This window comes from Schistocerca americana, chromosome 4 (assembly GCF_021461395.2).
Source record: "Schistocerca americana isolate TAMUIC-IGC-003095 chromosome 4, iqSchAmer2.1, whole genome shotgun sequence".
Classification (NCBI taxonomy): domain Eukaryota; kingdom Metazoa; phylum Arthropoda; class Insecta; order Orthoptera; family Acrididae; genus Schistocerca; species Schistocerca americana.
Window position 1 is genome coordinate 485,916,526 of NC_060122.1, and position 22,065 is coordinate 485,938,590.

Below are 22,065 nucleotides of genomic sequence, written 5' to 3' on the forward strand. Positions count from 1 at the left end.
GTATAAGTCTCGACGACAGCATTTTATAGAAGTGACTCACGAACTGCAAGAAAAACCGGAAAAGAAGAGAATCGAAGCGTTTGTAACTTGGGGTTGGAGAAAGATGTTGAAAACTTAGCAAACTGATAAGATAAAAATGAGGAGGTGGTCCACAGAGTTGACAACGAAAGGAATATGTGGAAAACATTAAAGAGATGGACTAGATGCTAGGACGTATGTTGAGACATCAGCACGCAACTTCCGTGGTACTGTTGGGGAAAACGTACATTGGAATATATTCAGCGTATAGTCGACGGTATAGAGTGCAAGTACTGCTCTGATATGAAGGGGCTGGCACAGGAAACTGTGACAGGTAGTATCAAAACAGTCAGAAGATGTGAGGCTAAAAATGAAAAAAATCCATATGCAACACTAAGTTCACTTTGAAACTTCTCCTTTGAATGTAATGAATGACTGTACTGGTAAACTTCTTACGTTATTTGATTTTCAAACACCTGAGCAAAACTGAACGTACTCAGACGGTTCTCTCTTCACTTATTCTGATCGTCACTAAACTGACACAATATTCTTAGCGCAACGCAATCTGACTTTCAATATTCCCTACAAAAGAATGGCCCTCCGAACTACTGCAATACAGCTAGCGTCAATACTGCCAGCTAAATAGAAGATTGTAACTACTGAAGGCACTAACTACTTATGGGAATAGCAAATGAAAGATTTTGATAGAGAACAATCAATGTATTTACCTTAATAGTGCTCAAAAGTCATAATATATATATATCAGTCCATGACAGCCAGTCTTAAAAATTTCCTTTTTCTGACGGACACACGTCCAGATCGTCAGCTCATAGTAACCTCTCAAAACTATTGCATCTCTCTCCCCACATCCACCACTGCTGGCGGCTCACCTCCAACTGCCCAACGCTACGCGCTGTTCACATCAAACTGCCCAACGCTACACTAGCGAATATTCCAACAATGAGTCTAACCAGCCACAGACTGCACAGAGCGCAGTCAGCGATTTTCATACAGAGCGCTACGTGGCGTTACGAACATAATAAGCTAACCAGCCTACTTACAATTTAAGAACAGATTACGCAACAAACATAACTCACCGACGTTGCAATTGGAAAACATCGATGTACCTCTTTTCCATCAATGACACTGGCACACTGATTGAAATTGTCACGGCCTTCTAATTGTTGTTTATTTGGGCTTCTTTAACGATACATTCTCCTCCTTTTGCTGCTAGTAGCGTTTCTTTGCTTGTTCTTGAGAGTACCTGTTCGAATTCATACAGCTGTCCATCATGTCCAGTGCTGTACTAGACACTTTTCCTTTTAAGTTAAGAGTTGCAGCCTTTCATACAAGCACTTGTAACAAGGCTGTACATCCACAGCGACGCTGGGCTACGTGACGTTCGGTGCCTTCCTGGGCTGGGGAGCGCCGGTGCTGCCGCGACTCACCTCCAACTCGTCGCACATCCCTACCACCGAAGACGAGGCCTCCTGGATCATCGCGTCGAGCTCGCTCTCCATGGTGTTCCCCATGCTCTTCATCGGCCACCTAGTTGACATCGTGGGCCGCAAGCGGATGTTGCTGTGCACTGTGTTCCCCCACTCGGCACTCTGGCTGATCCAGATCTTCGCCACACAACCCTGGGAGTTGATGTTGTCCCGCGTCATCGGAGCCATCGCGCAGTGCATCGTCCTGGTCGCCTCCCCTTGCTACCTCGTCGAGATAGCCGAGCTCGAGATCCGCGGAACATTGATCACTATCTACCAGGTAAGCAAACAATGAAGCGACTTTTTTGATGCGTAGTTGTTGTTGGATTCTAGAGTGACTTGTCATCCAGAAGCAAAGTTCACCTCATCAGCACCTGATGTGTGAAGTGTGACTGACTATAAACGAGAGATTCCGGCTGTCACTATAGTATGAAGGAAATGGCACTTTCCCATTCGCTCACAGAATTGCCGTCAACGTAGTTATAAACGCAATTCTGATTCCTTCTCCCACCAATTTCGGGGCTGGGTTTGCAACCAAGTGTTAATATGTTCATAAGTTACAGCGCCAACAAGTCAACTGAAAACCCAACACCCGGCACAAAGTGACCATGGAATGGGTCCATTCAAAAGTAATCACCACACTTGTTAAAACATTTCTCCCAATACGAGACGAAATAATCGATCCCTGTTTCAAATGGCTCTGAGCACTATGGGACTTAACATCTTAGGTCATCAGTCCCCTACAACTTAGAACTACTTAAACCTAACTAACCTAAAGACATCACACACAACCATGCCCCAGGCGGGATACGAACCTGCGACCGTAGCAGTCCCGCGGTTCCGGACTGTAGCGCCTAGAACCGCACGGCCACCGCGGCCGGCGATCCCTGTTTCGTAGGACGCGGTCGACCGCTGATGGATCCACAACCGCACCCTCACTTGCACTTCCTCGTCTGAATGAAATTAAAATCTTTCTTCAGGTCGTCAATGATGTGAAAATCACACGGTGAAAGATTTGGGCTATATGGAGGATGTTGCAGTGCTTTCCGACCAAAGTGCTGAAGCGTAGCCTTTGTCACATTGGCAACGTGGGGGCGGGCATTAGCGTGCAACAGGATGATTCCCTCCAACAGCATTCTGACAGCACAAGCGAAAATGGCAAAACCAACAGTAGAAACATCCTACATCTCCCCGCAAAGAAATCCAAAGCTGCTCACGGAAGTTCTGGTAAGTTCATGATGAAAAATGGGTCAAATGGCTCTGAGCACTATGGAACTTAACTTCTGAGGTCATCAGTCCCCTAGAACGTAGAGCTACTTAAACCTAACTAACCTAAGGACATCACACACATCCATGACCGCGGCAGGATTCAAACCTGCGACTGTAGCGGTCGCGCGGTTCCAGACTGTAGCGCCTAGAACCGCTCGTCCTCGCCGTCCGACAGTTCATGATGACCTTCGTCTTCGACTGTAGTGACCTTTTGCTCACCTCCTCAAGCGATTTGACTTCATGGCACCTCGCAGTTTCTGCAAAGTGACTTCATAGCGCTGCACGTTGATTGTGGTTCCACGCTCGACGAACTCGACATTCAGAAAGACCCAACAATCGAAGAAGGGTGTCACGACTTTAACAGAACTTGAGTGAACAGCTTTGGATCACTTTGGCGAAGGAGGTTTGGGATGTTTCCACTGGTGGCTTTGCCATTTGTTCTCGGGTTGTCGGAATTCTGTCGGACGGTATCAACCTGTTGCACGATAACACCCGTCCCCACACTTCAGTGATTTGCTTAGGAAACACTTCAGCGTCCTACGTACTGCCCAGATATTTCACACCGAGTGATTTTCGCATCTGTAGCTACCCGAAGAAACACATACATGCACTTTGGTCTCAGTCGGACCAGGCAGTGCAAGAGTGGGTGTGGTTGTGGATCTGTAAGCGGACGGCCGCGTTCTACGAAACCGGAATTAATCGTCTCATCTGCCAATGGGGTAAATATATTAATGAATGTGATGATTACTTTGAATGGAACCATTCCATGGTCCTGTTGTGGTGGCTGTTCGATTTTCATTTGACTGCCGCTCTGACACAAATTGTTTGAAAAGCTTTTGTGCCAGCAACAATTAATTCCGTGTGGGCTAAATTCAAACTGAGCAGGAATTGACAGAATAAGATTTATAAAACTAAAAAAGAATTACTTGACTTTGAAATAGAAACAAAACAGCAACCAGACTAAAGACAGTCTGACAAAAGTGCACATCTGTAAAATTAAAATTTGCTGGTGCGTAACATTAAAAACGATGTTGCCCCACTCCGTGCATTGTAAGGTTCTTGGATCCTCCTTGACATGCCTCCCACAGGGCATAGCAAAACTCATTTACTACTTTGTCTCATTTCCTAATCTGATTCCCTCAACATCACCCGATTTGATTCGACCACATTCCATTATCTTCGTTTTGCTTTTGTTGATCTTCATCTTATAACCTCCTTTCAAGACACTGTCCATTCCGTTCAGCTGCTCTTCCAGGTAGTTTGCTATCTCTGACATACGTACAATGTCATCAGCTAACCTCAAAGTTTTTATTTCTTCTCCATGGATTTTAATTCCTACTCCGAATTTTTCTTTTGTTTCCTTTACTGCTTGCTCAATATACATATTGAATAACATCGGGGGTAGGCTACAGCCCTGTCTCACTCCCTTCCCAACCCCTGCTTCCCTTTCATGCCCCTCGACTCATAACTGCCATCTAGTTTCTGTACAAATTCTAAATAGCCTTTCGCTCCCTGTATTTTACCCCTGCCACCTTCAGAATTTGAAAGAGAGTATTCCAGTCACCATTGTCAAAAGCTTTCTCTACGTCTACAAATACTAGAAATGTAGGTTTGCCTTTCCTTAATCTATCTTCTAGATGAGTCGTAGCGTCAGTATTGCCTCACTTGTTCCAACATTTGTAGGAGCTGGCTATCAGTAGTTCTAATGGAATGTTGTCTACTCCCAGGGCCTTGTTTCGAGTTAGATCTTAATGTTTGGGTAGTGTGTGGTATTACCCCCCACCTCCAAGTCCCTCTCCAGAAATCTTGGTTGTGGTGACAGCTTGATTTGTAATGGTACTTTCCCCAGTAGGGGAGCGTCGTCAGGAGGTCCCGGGAAGTACAATTATCTACGTACATAAATGTTTTGACGTTTAAGATGAGCAGTAGTCTCGGTTTGCTGATGATACTGTATTATATGGGAAAATACCGTCGTTGAGTGATTGTTGGAGGATACATGCCACAGATAGAATTTCTATTTGGTGTGACGAATGGCAGCTTGCTGTACATGCAGCAAAATGCAGATGAGTAGGTAAAACTATCCTGCAACTTTCGAATACAGCATTAGTAGTGTGCTTCTAGACACAGTCGCAACGATAGAATATGTAGCCATAACGTAGAAGAGGGATATCTACATATATATACTCCGCTAGCCACGAAGCAGTGTGTGGCAGAGGGCACAATTCGCGCCAAAGTCTTCCCCCCCCCCCCTCCCTCCTTCACCCTCTGTTCCACTCGCGGATCGCGCGAGAGAAAAACGACTGTCTGACCGCCTCAGTAAGAGCTTTATTTCCCTAATCTTTGAATCATGATCATTACGCGATTTGAAAGTTGGTGGTAATAATATATACCCTACATCCGCGGTGAAGATTGGATTTCGGAATTTAGAGAGCAACCCCTTCTGTTTAGCGCGTCGTCTATCTGCAAGTGTGTCCCACTTCAAACTTTCTATGGGATTAGTAACGCTCTCGCGATGGCTAAATGTACCACTCACGAATCTTACCGCTCTTCTTTGGACCCTCTCAATCTCTTGAATCAGACCCAACTGGTAAGGGTCCCATACAGACGAACAATACTCTAAGATTGGACGAACTAACGTATTGTAAGCTATTTCCTTTGTTGAAGGACTGCATCGCTTCAGGATTCTACCAATAAACCGCAATCTAGAGTTCGCCTTACCCGTTACTTGTGTAATCTGATCATTCCATTTGAGATCATTTCGAATAGTCACACCCAGATATTTGACTGATGTTACCGCTTCCAAAGACTGGGAATTTATTTTGTACTCGTATATTAATGGTGATTTTCGCCTTGTTATACGCAGTACGTTGCACTTATTAATATTGAGAGATAACTGCCAGTCATTACACCACGCATTTATTTTCTGCAAATCCTCATTTATTTGTTCACAACTTTCGTGTGATACTACTTTCCTGTAGACTACAGCATCATCGGCAAACAGTCTAATGCCACTGTCAATACAATCAACCAGATCGTTTATGTAAATCGTAAAAAGCAGAGGATCTATTCGCTATCCTGGGGCACACCTGAAGTTACTCTTGTTTCTGTTGACGTTACCCCGTTCAGGACGACATGCTGCTCCCTGTCTGTTAGAAAACTTTCTATCCAACCGCATATGTCATTGGATAGACCGTTAGCGCGCACTTCTTATAGCAAGCGACAGTGCGGAACTGAGTCGAACGCCTTTCGAAGGTCGTGAAGTATGGCAGCAACCTGGGAGCCCGTATCTAGAGTCTGTTGTTTATCATGCACAAAGAGGGCCAGCTGTGTCTCGCATGACCGCTGCTTCCTCAGACTGTGCTGGTTTCTGCAGATGAGCTTCTCAGGGTCTAGAAAGGTCATTATGTCTGAATACAAAATATGTTCCATGATTCTACAACAAATCGATGTCAGTGAAATTGGCTGCTAATTATGTGCATCCGATTTTCTACCCTTTTTATAGATTGCTATGACCTGGGCCTTCTTCCAGTCCTGTGGAACTTTCCGCCATTCCAATGATCTCTGATAGATGATGGATAAGTGTACTATATTTGTAGCATAGTCAACATAAAATCTTATAGGGAAACCGTCTTGGCCAGATGCCTTTCTGGCGTCTAAGGATCTTAACTGTTTTACAATCACAGATACACTAAACACTATGTCAGCCCCCCCCCCCCCCCCCCCCGGGGGTCCACAACTCTCTTGTGAATACGTGTGTAGCTAGCACGGGACCCCGAGCTAATGTGGCCTTCCTTCCTTTCCAGGCTGCATACCTTCCCTTTCCGCATCCTTCACCATCCCCCATCTTCACCCCCCCCCCCCCACCTCCGCCTCTTTCCTTCCCTTTATACCCCTCTGGGAGTATGTTTTGTGCCTACGTCCGGAGACGGACGCTCGAAAATGTAACACATTCTTTGCTTTCTCTGCTCGCAATTCTTCGTCCTTCCTTTGTCCTTCTCTTTTCCTTACCTCTTCTCTTTGCCCTTTTCTCCGCTGTGGCGTTTGAGACCTCTCTTCTTTCCTTTCCCCTTGTTTTTTCCCTTTCTCTTTTTTCCTCCCTGTGCGTGTCTGAAGGCCGACCCACGAATTTCCATGCATAGCCGGTGACGGGGTAACGCATAATTCCCCGCCCCAGGTAGACAGGTGGGACACGTACGTACCCCCTGGTAACGGCCAGGCCCAGGGAGGGGTGATTACCCAAACTGATACCTTCCGAATGTGCCGATTGGTCCCTCCGTCCGTTTCTCGGGAGGTGTGACCTGAGGTGTGAACAATCATCTAAGGCGGGAGTGCCCTCAGAGAGGGCCCCAACAAGGGAGGAGCGCGCCATCAGAGACGCCGGTAATCATGGGGGATTCTTCCGCAATGGTTTCCTCACCTTCCACTATGTCTGCTCACAAGCGTAAGTTCACTGAGTCTCAGCCACAGACAGTTCTTCCATCGTTGCCACAGTTCCTTGTTGTTTCTCGGTCTGATGAAGGCCACGACTTCTCCACGGTCAATCCTTTCATTATTCAGAAAGGTGTCGATGCAATTGCAGGTCCTGTAAAGTCTTGTTCCAGATTACGAAATGGCACCCTGTTGTTAGAAACAGTCAGTGCCCTCCAGGCACAAAAAATTGCTGCATACTTCACTGCTACACACCTTCCCTGTCCGGGTGGAAGCCGACTGCGGAACAATTATACTGCTGCCGATATACATTTCGCGCAAGGACAACGAAGATAGGCTGAGATAATTTGGGCTTATACAGTCACTTATAGACAGTCATTTTCCCCTCACTCTGTGTAAGAGTGGAACAGGAAAGCAAATGACTAGTAGTGGTATGTGACAGCATCCACCTTGTACCATAAGATGGCTTGTGGAGATTGCATGTACATATGGAAGTGTTGTATGTTTCGTGCATCGATCTTCTTATATACGCACGAATTTCTACTAATTTTGCCAAACGACATTTCCGCGTTCTTTTTTGAACCGAGAATGCAACAACCTCTGGTTCCTCAGTATTTCCCGAATTTTGTTATTAAACCGCTGTGGGTCCCATTCGTCCTTTGCCCATTTACTCGGCGTGTACCTCTCTAGAGCGCAATTTACAGTCTGTTTAAACCAGGCCCACAATTCCTGTACTTTCATCATGTTGGAACTACGTGGTGTCCATCCATTGTGCAAGTAGGATGGTCACAAATGCTTGTCTGCTCTTTCCAGCGTAAATGCTCGCCTAGGCTTCTTGATGGGTTTATTAACTGTAATAACGATCGCTAGATTTCTACCGACCTCTCCTCAGCCGTTGTCAAGTAGTAAATGAATGCCGTCTCGCCGTGGCCTCGCCGTTTTGTAGCCGCGCTGTTGTCTGTGACGTCACTGGTGCTCTCTTCGAGACCCACGAGAAACACAGGTCGTGGCGCGAACGTCACGAAGTTAGGCCTGAGCTCGCTCGCTCGCTCAATTCCTACACTTGTTAACTCGCAACTAGGTGTGTTCGTACAAACGAGAACTGCATCTTCTACTGGAATCCGATATTATTGAATATCACTGTTATTAGTCCTACAATTACTGGAATTCCATAAGCCTACTTATAATTTGTTACGACTGTACTGGGGTACAAGAAAATTAAATTATGCCAAAATGGTCATCAGTTGCATAATGCACGTCTTCTTCTATTAAATGACGACTGTTACGCAGAAGATACTAAATGCTGTAAACAGGCAGTTATACCATTTATATCGAGTATTGATCTTAAATGAAATTTTGTTGTTGTACTGTTTATCAGCAATATTTCATAATAGCAGATTCCAGTAGAAGATGCAATTCTCGTTAGTACGTACACGCCCAGTTGCAAATTAACAGGTCGAGAAATGCATTTTGTCTGCTGAGCTAAGCGAGTGAGGGAGTTCAGGTCTACCTTCGTGGTGTAACCGCCGCGGCCTGTCTTTCTCGTGGGCCTCGTGCTCTCTTCCTCGCCATATTTTCGTCACGCCTCCATCGCGCCCGCTTCAACCTCGCGATGTCGTGGTCTCAGGCTATGCTTAGCTGCAAACCGCCGTCCTTATTGATAGTGTTTTTTATTTTTATTTCTATAGATTATATCACTATCCCAAAATCCCTTCGTCCTCATAACGACAGATGTTTCTCGAACAGAATTCAGTGTCGATTTTCTAAAGCGTGTTCTGCCATGGCTGATTTTTCAGACTGCGTAGGCGTTGCTCCACAGTGCGTACGTACTGTTTGGGCGACGTAGTAGCAGCCACACTGATACGGCGGTTGAAGCGATCTGCAGCTCAGCAAAGCCTGGTACCCGGTCATCGCGAGGGACGAAAACATTAACACATGCGTCGAGGAAGGGGCACTAATGACGTACAGACAGCAGTGCGACCATATAACGGCGAAGTAACGGCGACGCAGCAAATCATTTACCACTTGACAATGGCCGAGGAGAGCTCTTTCCTAAGCTCGTGGATATTAGCCACATGACGCGGCTGGAAGCCTTAGAAGATTTTCTTACGAAGTTTGTGACTGCTGATTTCGTAGTAGCTACAATTCTTTTGATAAAATATATGTTTTTATGCGTGCACAGCCGCAAACCACACATTCTACAATATCCGTGGACGGAAACACATATGCAAATTACTTTTAAATACTCATTTTTATTACCCGTTATCGGTCATTATACTCCCTGCAAATCAGTTTTAATCCGAGGCTTTAGTATATTTTCATATGCTTTTTTCTCCTTTACGTTATACGTCTGGCCGATGAACCATAGACCTTACCGTTCGTGAGGAAACTTGCGTGCCTCAGCGGTGCAGATAGCCGTTCTCTAGGTGCAACCACAAAGGAGAGGCCAGACAAACTTGTGGTTCCTGAAGAGGGGCAGCTGCCTTTTCAGTAGTTACAGGGACAACAGTTTGGATGATTGACTGATCTCCTCGCATTCGGAAGGACGACGGTTCAATCCCGCTTCCGGCCATCCTGATTTAGGTTTTCCGCGATTTCCATAAATCGCTCGAGGCAAATGCCGGGATGGTTCCTTTGTAAGGGCATGGCCGACTTCCTTCCCCATCCTTACCTAATCCTATGAGACTGATAACCTCGCTGTTTGGTCTCTTCCCCCAAACAACCAACCAACCATGACTGATCTGGCCTTGTAACATTAACCAAAACGGCCTTGCTGTGCTGGTACTGCGAACGGCTGAAAGCAAGGAGAAACTACAGCCGTAATTTTTCCCGAGGGCATGCAGCTTTACTGTATGATTAAATGATGATGTCCTTCTGGGTAAAATATTCCTGAAGTAAAATAATCTCCCATTCGGATCTCCGGGAGGGGACTACTCGGGAGGATGTCGTTATCACAGGAAACAAAATTGTCATCCTACGGATCGGAGCGTGGAATGTCAGATCCCTTAATCGGGCGGGTAGGTTAGAAAATTTAAAAACGGAAATGGATAGGATAAAGTTATAGTGTGAATTAGTGCAGTTCGTTGGCAGGGGGAATAAGAATACAGAGTTATAACTGCAAAATCATTTAAAGCTGATGCAGGAGTGGGTTTAATAATGAACAAAAAATAGGAGCACGGGTAAGCTACCACTAACAGCATAGTGAACGCATTATTGTAGCCAAGATAGACACGAAGCCCACGCCTATCATAGTAGTACAAGTTTACATGCCAACTAGCTCCGCAGATGACGAAGAGAATAAAGAAATGTACGAACAGATAAAAAAAATTATTCAAGTAGTGAAGGTAGACGAAAATTTAATAGTCATGGGTCACTGGAATTAGATAGTACGAAACAGAAGAGGAGGAAAAGTAGTAGGTCAATATGGAATGAGGGTAAGGAATGAAAGAGGAAACCACCTGGTAGAATTTGGCACAGAGCATAGCTAAAACTTGGTTTAAGAATCATGAAAGAAGGTTATATACGTGGAAGAGGCCTGGAGACTGGAAGGTTTCAGACAGGTTGCATAATGGTAAGACAGAGATTTAGGAACAAGGTTTTAAATTGTAAGGCATTTCCAGGGTCAGATGTGGACTCTGACCACAATCGATTGGTTATGAACTGTAGATTAAAACCGAAGAAACTGCAAAAAGGTGGGAATTTAAGGAGATGGGACCTGGATAAACTGTAGTAACCAGAGGCTGTAGAGAGTTTCACAAAGAGCATTACGGAACGATTGACAAGAACTGGGGAAAGAAATACAGTAGAAGACGAATAGGTAGCCTTGAGAGATCAATTAGGTAAAAAGACGAGGGCTAGTAGAAAAATGGCTCTGAGCACTATGGGACTTAACAGCTATGGTCACCAGTCCCCTAGAACTTAGAACTACTTAAACCTAACTAACCTAAGGACATCACACAACACCCAGTAGGGCTAGTAGAAATCATTGGGCAGCAGAAGAGATATTGAACTTAATCACTAAAAGGAGACACTATAAATATGTAGTAAATGAAGCAGGCAAGAAGGAATACAAACGTCTCAAACATGAGATCGACGGTAAGTGCAAAATGGCTAAGCAGGGATGGCTAGAGGATAAATGTAAGGATGTAGAGGCATATCTCACTAGGGGTAAGATAGACACTTCCTACAGGAAAATTAGAGAGACCTTTGAAGAAAAGAGAACCACTTGTATGAATATCAAGATCTCAGATGGAAGAACCGGTTCCAAGCAAAGAAGGGAAAGCAGAAAGGTGGAAGGAATATACAGGGTGGTTCATTGATTGTGACTGGGCCAAATATCTCACGAAATAAGCGTCAAAGGAAAACACTACAAAGAACGAAACTTGTCTAGCTTGAAGGGGGAAACTAGTAGTTTTTATCGTTTGATGTTTATTTCGTGAGATATTTGGCCCGGTCACTATCAATGGACCACCCTGTATAGAGGGTGTGTACAAGGGCGATGTACTCGAGGGCAATATTATGAAAATGGAAGAGGACGTAGGTGAAGATGAAATTAGAGATATGATACTGTGTGAAGAATTTGACTGAAAGACCTAACTCGAAACAAGGCCCCTGGAGTAGATAACATTCCATTAGAACTACTGGTAGCCTTGGGAGAGCCAGCCGTGACAAAACTCTACCATCTGATGAGCAAGATGTATGGGACAGGAGAAATACCCGCAGACATCAAGAATGTAATAATTCCAATCCCAAAGAAAGCAAGTGCTGGCAGGTGTGAAAATTACCGATCTATCAGTTTCATATGTCACGGCTGCAAACTACTGACACTAATTCTTTACAGATGAATGGAAAAACTGGTAGAAGCCGACCTTGGGGAACATCAGTTTGGATTCCGTGGAAATTTTGGAACACGTGAGGCAATACTGACCCTACGACTTACCTTAGGAGATTAAGGAAAGGCAAACCTACTTTTCTAGCATTTGTAGACTTAGAGACAATTTTTGACAATATAGACTGAATTCTCTTTCAAATTCTGAAGGTGGCAGGGGTAAAACACAGGGAGCGAAAGGCTATTTACAATTTGTAAAACCCTCAGGGGGCTCAGCATTTAGTTGCTGGGTATGGGCTTGGCGACCCCACGGTCCCTGAGCTGGGGTCTGGGAAGCGCCACCAGTCCTCAATACTGTAAGCTCTGAGCGTGCTTCAACGACCACCGTAAGGCGCGACGGTGGAACGTTGTACGGTACAGAGCCTGGGGGTCTTGACTTAACTGACTGGGTCGCGAGGATGGTATAAACTTCTATAAAAAAAAACTCAATCTCAAGGTGTGCTGCGCGCCGAGGAGATGCATGGCTGTTGAGATAGAACAGTTGCTAGCGGGCGACATCTGGGGAACTTGCTGCCCCCAGTTGTATTAGGCTTACCCAGGCATGTGGGGCTCTGTCTGGGTAGACATTCCTTTCCCTAGCTGCTCGTGGGACCACCATGAAAAGAAATACGAATAGCGCGGAAGCACGAGTCTCTAAGAAAGGAAAGTGCAATGCTTTAAAGTATGACCCCAATTGTTCCCTTCCCTGCCCACACCAGGGGAGGAACGGCGATCTAAATTACCTGGTGAGAAGTATTCTCCTCGATTTCTGGTTTGCAGCTGAACAGATGGGGACTCATTTCTGATCACAAAGCCTCAGTTTTTTTGTGGAAAATTTAGAGGACAAGTTTGGAGAAGTTGAGGGCATGTCTAAAATATGGTCTGGAGCAGTCCTCATACAGACAGCATCCCCAGCGCAGTCACGGGCATTGCTTGCTTGTGACAAGCTCGGTGATGTTGCAGTCTCCAATATGCCTCATTAGAGCCTTAAATGGTTCAGGGACTTATTTTTCATTGTGACCTGTTGTTGCAATCTGACGACAAGCTCTGTGCAAATCTGGAACGCTGCAGTGTCCACTTTGTACGACATGTCTTCAAGGGACCTAAAGATAGTTGGGTCGCTACCGGCGCCTTCATCTTGGCTTTCGAGGGTGACACCCTACCCGATAAGGTCAAGGTGATGATATTTCGATGTGATGTTAGGCCTTATGTCCCTCCTCCCATGCGCTGCTTTAAGTGCTGTAGGTTTGGGCATATGTCATCGAGATGTGACGCCAACCCTACCTGTTGGGATTGTGGATATGCCTCCCACCCCAACGTCCCATGTTCGCCGCCCCCTGTTTGTGTCAACTGCGGACAGAAGCATTCACCTTGCTTGTCAGACTGCATGGTTTATCAAAAAGAACGGAAGATTATTGAGTATAAGACCTTGGACAGGCACACTTACACAGAGGCTAAACTCAAGTACGACTGACTTCACCTTGTGCGCATTTCATCGACATATGCTGCAGCAGCTTCTATGTCGCCATCCCTGGCAATGAGCCCCCAAGCTCAGCCGCTTTTTGTGGGCCCTCCAGCCTGGCCGTCTATTCCTGTCCCCCCTGGTAGTTGGAACACCCTCTTCCGTTGCTCCCCCATTATCAACATCGGGAGTAACAACCCCTCCTTATTTGGGGACTTCAGTCCCCACCGCTGCACTGGAGAAGTGCCCGCCACCTCAAGCTTCCCTCACGCAGAAGGGATCGCTTGGTGCCCTCCCTTCCACGGTTACTGCCCCTCCAGATGTCATCCAGTGGCTGAAAAAGCCACCACCTGAGGAATGTAGGGCTTCCAGGTCTTCCTCGGTCCATGAGACTGGGTCGGAAATGCCCACCCAGCCTGATAAACCGAAGGACAAATGGGAACTTACCAAAAAGAAAAAAAAGAAAAAGGAGGAGGACATAGAGACAGAAAAGGAGTTCACCACTGCACCTGAAGATGATGTGGAGCATCTAGTGTCCACTCAGGAGCTAGATGTTGCTCGACCCACAGCTCCTATGGAAGTTGATTGGTGGCGGCGAGCGCTTCTAATGCGTGACATATCTCCCCCCAGGTTCTTTCATGTCTTCAGTCGGATACCATTATCCTTCAATGGAATTGCTGTGGTTTTTCCACCACCTTGCTGAGTTGAAACAGCTTTTGTGCATCTTCCCTGCCACTTGTCTGGCCCTACAGGAAACCTGGTTTCCTGTTCGGCGGACCCCCTCCCTCTGTGGCTACCGGGGTTGCTATAAGAACCGCGTAGAATACGACAGGGTGTCTGGCGGTGTCTGTGTTTATGTTCTTGCCACTGTTCCCAGTGCCACTTCACATGGCTCTCGAGGCTGTGGCTGTTAGAATCTGGGCAGGAATGGAGCTTATAATCTGTTCCCTCTACCTTCCCCCAGATGAGGTTGTCCCTCTTGCTGACCTAGCTGCCTTGTTCTCCCAGCTCCCCCCGCCATTCCTCCTTTTGGGGGACTTTAATGCCCACCACCCTTTATGGCGTGGGGCCCAGGGTAGGAATGTTGAGGCTCTCTTGGCACAGCAGGACATTTGCCTCCTTAACACTGGTGCTCCCACATATTTTAGCTTGACTCATGGCACATACTTGGCCATTCACCTCTCTCTTAGTAGCCCAGGTCTTCTTCCATACTTCAGTTGGATTGTCCACGACGACCTCTGTGATAGGGAGCACTTTCCTATCTTGGTTTCTCTTCTTTATTCCCAACCCCCTGACCAGCTGCCACGATGGTCTCTTCGTGGAGCTGATTGGGCAGCCTACACTTCAGCTACTATGACCATTGCTCCGCTTCGTGGTGACATTGATTTGGCAGTGGACGAGGTCACTATGGCTATTGTTTCTGCTGCCGAGGCAACTGTCCCCCTTCTTCAAGTACCCTAAGAATCTGGTTGCCTTTAAACAGCTACGGGCCCAGGCCAGGCGGTTATTCCGGCGGAGCAAACAAGACTGCTGGGAATGATATGTTGCCATAATAGGTTCTCGCACCTCCCCATCTCAGGTGTGGTCGCGGGTTCGGCGTATTTTTGGCTTTCGCCCTCATGCGTCTGTCCCTTGCCTTTCTGTTCAGGGTACACATTATACTGACCCAATCGCCATCGCCGAACATCTGGCAGAGTGCTTCGCTCGTAGTTCCGTGACAGCAGGCTACAGCGCAGAATTCCGCGCCATTAAAGAGCAGCCTGAGCGTATGCAGTTGTCATTTCGCAAGCACCGTTGGGAACGATACAACGCCCTGTTTAGTAAATGGGAATTCCAAAGTGCCCTTACAGGTTGCCCCGATACCTCTCCAAGGCCAGACCAAATTCGCAACCAGTTTCTTCGCCATCTCTCAGCGCACTGTCAGGGTGAATTACTCGCCCTGTTTAACCGCATCTGGACGGAGGGCATTTTCCCAACTCGTTGGCAGGATAGTGTTACCATCCCAGTGCTGAAACCTGGTGCAGATCAGTTGGTGGTTGATAGCTATCGCCCTATCAGCATTACCAACGTTATGTGCGAACTCCTGGAACAGATGGTGAGTCGGCGGCTCATGTGGATCCTCGAAGCTCGGGGCCTCCTGGCCCAGCAACAGGGGGGGGGGGGCTTCTGTCAGGGCCACTCAGCGATCGACAATTTAGTCTCGCTAGAGTTTGCTATTTGTACAGCTTTTACTCGGCGTGAACATCTAGCTGCCGTTTTCTTTGATCTTTGGAAGGCGTACGATACCAGCTGGCGCCATCATATCCTTGCTACACTGCACGAATGGGGCTTACAGGGTCCACTTCCGATTTTTTCGGAATTTTTTCTCCAATCGCTTCTTTCGGGTTAGTGTACGTTTACACTGCCTGCGATGCGATGCGACGCGACGCAACGCAATGCGAAGCATAACGGCCAAAGCGATGCAATACGATGGAGCGTTCACACTGCACACGATACAGCGCGCGCGCGCGATCTGGCTAGCAATTGAGCAGTCTCGGCACGATGTCGTGTTTCCTCGACCCAGTAAATTCTTTTTTATTAGAAAACAGTGCTCTGAGAATTCAACGCAGTCGTGAATGGGTGCATGAAATCAACAAGGAGAGGAGGGCTTCAGGAGAATTTCATCATTTGTACAGTGACTTGAGAAAAGAGGAGGATAAATTTTGGAGTTACTTCAGAATGAGTACAGAGACATTTGATTATATAGTGTCGTCTGTTTCAAATAGATTACAGAAGCAAAACACAAATTTCAGAATGGCTATTACCCCTGAAAAAGTTATGATCACCATTAGGTAAGTCCAATATTAAGTTTACAGCAATCATTTTACTACGAAAAATTTACAAATTGTGATAGATTCAAACTTTCTTTTAATAAATTTTGACATAGTTGACAATGAGAAGTAAAATACATCACAGTTCACTCACTTAAGTATCAAAGTTTTCAGAATCTTGGTGGCTTGAAATAACAATGTCATCAGGTTCAATTTCAGAAATGACTATTTCATTCTGCGGATTTCCAGCAATTACGATTTCAACTGGATTCTCAGGTGCATAGGGTGACATCAACGAATGTGCAGTGGAAGTGGTTGATTGTTCCAATTCTTCCAAAAGAACCTGCTGAATTTTTATCTTGGCTATCAACTGAGCTGCTGGTGATGGTTTTCGCATTGCTGGCAGCAAACGTACTACAAAATGATAGCTGTCATCTTGCGTTTCTGATTTCGACATTTGTTGCTCAATTAGCTTCAACTTTTGCTTCTCTATATTTAGCGCCCGAAAACCTCAAACCACACACACACACACACACACACACACACACACACACACACACACACACAGCAACTCAGAGTTTGTCGATTTCTTGGATCTCTTGTTTTGGTTTGTGTGTAGGGTGGGTGAGGGAGGAGGCATCGAAACGCTACCCTCTGAACTTACAGACTGTCTTGAAGACCTGGCTTGGTTGGTTTCATCAGGTGAAACGCTCTCTTTCTCTGTAAGAGCTGGTGAAAATGGTACGTCGTCGTGTTGCGATGCTGTTCTTTTACTGTGATGAACATTAGTGTTGGTCCTCCGTGGCGTCATTATGTCAGTCAGGAAGGTCATTAGCTCGTACCACGGGCCGGCCAGAGTGGTCGAGCGGTTCTAGACGCTACAGTCTGGAACCGCGCGACCGCTACGGACGCAGGTTCGAATCCTGCCTTGGGCATGGATGTGTGTGATGTCCTTAGGTTAGTTAGGTTTAAGTGGTTCTAAGTTCTAGGGGACTGATGACCTCAGAAGTTAAGTCCCATAGTGCTCAGAGCCATTTCGTACCACGGCCGATTGGACTGGAAATGCGGCATGCCACCTTCGTCTCCTGAACGTTGAGCACGAGTTTTTTTGAGTTCAGAGCGGAAAGTGTCACGTAGGTTCTTCCATTTATTCTTCAGTACCTCGCCTGAAAATATAGACGTGAAATTCCAAAATGACAGAGCAAACAGTAGTGCTTCACGAAGAGCGAGGAGTGTCAGAGAGGCCTTCAAAAACTATGTCAACAGTCATTAACGCAAATATATTTCATGTCGAAATTATCAAATACTGTAACTATTGTGAACGTCATTTCATTATCAAAATACTGTAATAGTATCTATACACAATTAAAATTAGAAAATAAACGAAGTTGTTTGTGTTACTTATTTCTTGGAGTCTTGTAGCTATTTATTTTATTTTTTTGTACTTACTGTCTGTTCCACAATCTTCAGCTACGTATTTCATTCCATGCTTGACGAACAAAATCCCTATTGTGGTAATATTTATTTTTCTGCTCCCACAACACGGAGCGCTCACGCACACTGTTAATTAGTCTTTCGATGTCCATTGCAAGCAAGCAATTACTTCAGACGCAAGCGCAAACAAGCAATCGCTCCAAACACTCGCGCGAAACGCAAACTCGGTTGCGACTACAGCGGATTCAATCGCATCGCACCGCATCACATCGCTCGGCCCTGCCTGCAGTCTAAACGGGCACCGTTCTGTTGCCAGTATTAAACCAAGCCTGCCCATTGTCACGCGATTTCAGCGCTTCATCGCTCCGCTCGGCTCGGCATCGCATCGCATCGCATCGCGGGCAGTGTAAATTTAGCCTTAGAGTTGGCACTTATTTTAGCTCAGCTCATATTCAGGAGAATGGTGTCCCACAGGGCTCAGTTCTCAGTGTTCCCATCTTTTGGTGGCGATTAATGCTCTTGCGGCTGCGGTGGGCTAATTGGTCTGTTCCTCTCTGTATGCCGATGACTTTTATCTTTATTACAGTTCCCCAAGCATCAGTGTCACTAAACGGTGACTGCAGTGAGCTATCCATAAGGCACATTTTTGGGCATCCAACCATGGTTTTCAGTTCTCAGCCTCTAAGACCCGAGTGATGCATTTCTGTTGTCATCGAACGGTCCACCTCCATCCAGAGCTCTACCTTGCCAATGAACTCCTTCGTATTGAGGAGACGCATCGCTTTCTTGGCATACTGTTTGATACCCAGCTCACTTGGACACCGCATCTTCGCGAGCTTAAATAACGGTGCTGGCAGCACCCCAACATCCTTGGCTGCTTCAACCACACTGTTTGGGGGCTGCACGAACAGCCCTCCAACAGCTCTATAAGGCCTTAGTCCAGTCCTGTCTCGACTACAGAAGCGTGGTGTACGACTCAGCAGCACCTTCAACGTTGCAGATACTCGACCCGATTCTCCATTGTAGCGTCAGACTGGCGACAGGTGCCTTCCACACTAGTCCGGTGACTAGCCTTCTTGTAGAAGCTGGAATCCCTCCCCTATGATTCCGCCGACAACAGTTGCTTGCGTCATACATCGCCCACGTCCATGCCTCGCCTGACCACCCAAGCCACAGGCTCCTTTTTCCACCTTCTGCACTCCCCTCCCCACGACGGCGGCCTATGTCGGGTCTTCCGATCGCGGTCCGCGTTCGTTCCCTTCTCTCGTCACTACTTTCCCCTTCCTCCATCCTTCTGGCCCTCTTCTTCTACCCCTCCTTGGTCCCTCCCTCGCTTGCCGCTTTGCTTATATTTGTCCTGCGACTCCAAGTCCTCCGTTCCACCTGCCAGTCTTCGTCAACAATTCCTGGCTCTTCTTGCCTCATTTCGCGATGCAGATGTAGTCTACACCGATGGTTCTGTGGTCGATGGACGCACTGGGTTTGCTTTCATCCACGGCGACTACATTGAGCAGCTTTCCCTGCCTTGTGGGACCAGTGTTTTCACTGCGGAGCTGGTTGCTCTTTATCGTGCACTCGTTCACCTTTCCTCCTGCCCTGGGGAGTCATTTGTCACATGCAGTGACTCCCCAAGTGGATTTCAAGCACTCGACCAGTGTTTTTCTCGAGATCCTTTGGTGCGCGGTATTCAAGATGCTGTTTTTGCTCTCGCCGAGTGTGGTCGTTCAGCGACGTTTGTGTGGACCCCGGACCACATCGGCATTCCAGGAAACGAACGTGTCGATCCGTTGGCCAAGCAGGCCACCACTTCGCCACCCCTGGAGCTTGGTCTCGTGGAAAGAGACCGCTGGTCAGCCCTACATCGCAAGGTCCGCGATATCTGGAGCTCTGAATGGTCTGTCTTGAACACGCATGGTAAAGTCATCCACAGCCGTATGGAACTCATCCTTGAGGAGCACACGTAGGGACTCAGTTGTTCTCTGCCATCTCCGAATTGGACATACGCAGTTGACCCACAGCTGTCTCCTTCGCCATGAGAACCCGCCCAAGTGTCGCTGTGATGCAGGGCTGACAGTGGTCCATCTTCTGATGGACTGCTCCCTTTTAGATCCCTTGGCAGTCCCTTAATTTACCAGCTGCACTTCCTTTAATTCTAGGTGACGATGCCTCTATAGCTGACTCAGCTTTACGTTTTATCCGTGCAGCTGGGTTTCATCACTGTCTAGTGGGGGGGGGGGGGGCTCTCGCATGATTTTTCAGGCTACACCCACTCCAGCGACTTTTAATTGTGACGTGGATACCAAAATAGTGTCTTTTATGGTAACAAGTTGTGTTGGTACCTCTGTCAACGCTTTCCAGCTGGAGGTTCTTCGTTTGTAGTTGAGTGGTTGACCTTTTACCTGATCCATCAACCTCTGTAGTCTGTTTTACTCTAGTCAACTATTTGCTCTGCTCCTTTTAAGTGTCCTCTATTTTGTGTTATTGCGGTGTTTATTTTACCTCTGTACCCCTTGGTGTTCCCTCCCTCTGAGTACAGAGGTTACACTTTTACTGTATACGCCTTTTACAAGTATGTCGGTTTGGAACAGGGGACTGATGACCTCGATGTTTAGCCCCCATCAAACCCTAAAACCAACCAACAAATTTGTACATACACCAGAAGGCAGTTGTGAGTCGAGGACCATGAAAGGGAACCAATGGTTGGGGAGGGAGTGAGATAGGGTTGTAGCCTATCCTCGATGTTATTCAATCTATATATTGAGCAAGAAGTATAGGAAACAAAAGAAAAATTTGGAGTAGGAATTAAAAAACATGTGAAGAAATAAAAACTTAGACTTTAGCCGATGACGATCTAATTCTGTCGGAGACAGCAAAGGACCTGGAAGAGCAGTTGAACGGAATGGACAGTGTCTTCAAAGGAGGATATAGGATGAACATCAAAAAAAGCAAAACGAGGATAATGGAATGTAGTCTAATTAAACCAGGTGATGCTGAGGGAATCGAATTAGGAAATGAGAAAGTACTAGATGAGTGTTGGTATTTAGGGAACAAGATAACGGATGATGGTCGAAGTGGAGAGAATATAAAATGTAGACTGGCAATGGCAAGAAATTTGTTAACATCGAGTATACTTTTTCTAAAAGTATTTGTATGGACGTGAGACATGGACGATAAATAATTTAGACAAGAAGGGAATAGAAGCTTTCGAAATGTGGTGCTACAGAAGAATGCTGAAGACTAGATGGGTAGATCATGTAACTAATGAAGATTTACTGAAGAGAACTGGGAAGAAGGGGAATTTCTGGTACAACTTGAGTAGTAAAAGGGGTCGGTTGGTAGGACATGTTCTGAGGCAGCAAGGGATCTCCAAGTTAGTATTGGAGGGCAGCGTGGACGGTAAAAATCGTTGAGGGAGACCTAGAGATGAATACACTAATCAGATTCAGAGGGATGTTGGGTGCAGTAGTTACTTGGAAATGAAGAAGCTTGCGCAGGATAGAGTAGCGTGGAGAGCTGCATCAAACCAGTCTCCAGACTGAAGGCAACAACTATAACAACAACAACAACATGTAATATGAAGTGTCTCTTCTACCCTGATTGTTCCACTATCTTTTCCGTGTTGCGTCAATATTTTCATTTCAGAATGCCACCTAGAGCCAACAACGTTAACCGTGACAAGTAAATAATTAACCCCCCCCCTGGCCCGTCTTTTTTTCGGTTTCACATTTTCGTCGCGTTTAGGAAGTTCCTATTGCGATAGTATTGATGGCTGTTTCCTCCGTCGAGGGGCGTTATGTCATACCTATGAGGTGTATGTGGTAACGTTTATCTTCCTATAGTCAGGTAGCTCAAGAATGTATCAACTGCACACGGTATCTGTTGTCATGGTGATTTTTTTGTAAACCTGCTACATGGTATTATTTTGAATCTTATTTGAAACGGTTTCCTTTCTTCCAACATTAGTGAGATTCGCTGTTGCCCAGTCACATTAACCCTTCAAATGGTTCTATTTCGTCAAACCCAGTTTGTTCCATAAACACGCAAATCCACGAAGTGCGTGTGTATTCCAAGGAGTTACTCTCAAGGCTCGAAATAGAGATCTGCTATTTTCACAAGCTGTTCCTTTCTTACCTTGAAACATTGTGGTTACATAAAGGGATGCACTTGATTACCCGACGATAAAGAATCCGAACATGCGACGGTCACGCAAACCACTATAGAACACGCTGTGATAGCGGTCGCTTATCGATAAGTGGACTGTGTGCAAAGCTGATAAGTAGTGTTCTGTCA

The 22,065-nt window shown here is 46.3% G+C and overlaps 1 protein-coding gene across 1 annotated transcript in view; it reads left to right on the top strand.

Moving 5' to 3' along the window:
• LOC124612773 (facilitated trehalose transporter Tret1-like) overlaps positions 1-22,065 on the top strand; it is an 85,807-nt gene that overhangs the window by 27,021 nt on the left and 36,721 nt on the right. Inside the window, exon 2 of the mRNA XM_047141167.1 lies at positions 1,400-1,785. Coding sequence (XP_046997123.1) covers positions 1,400-1,785 — 386 coding nt within the window. The remainder of the gene's footprint in view (positions 1-1,399; positions 1,786-22,065) is intronic.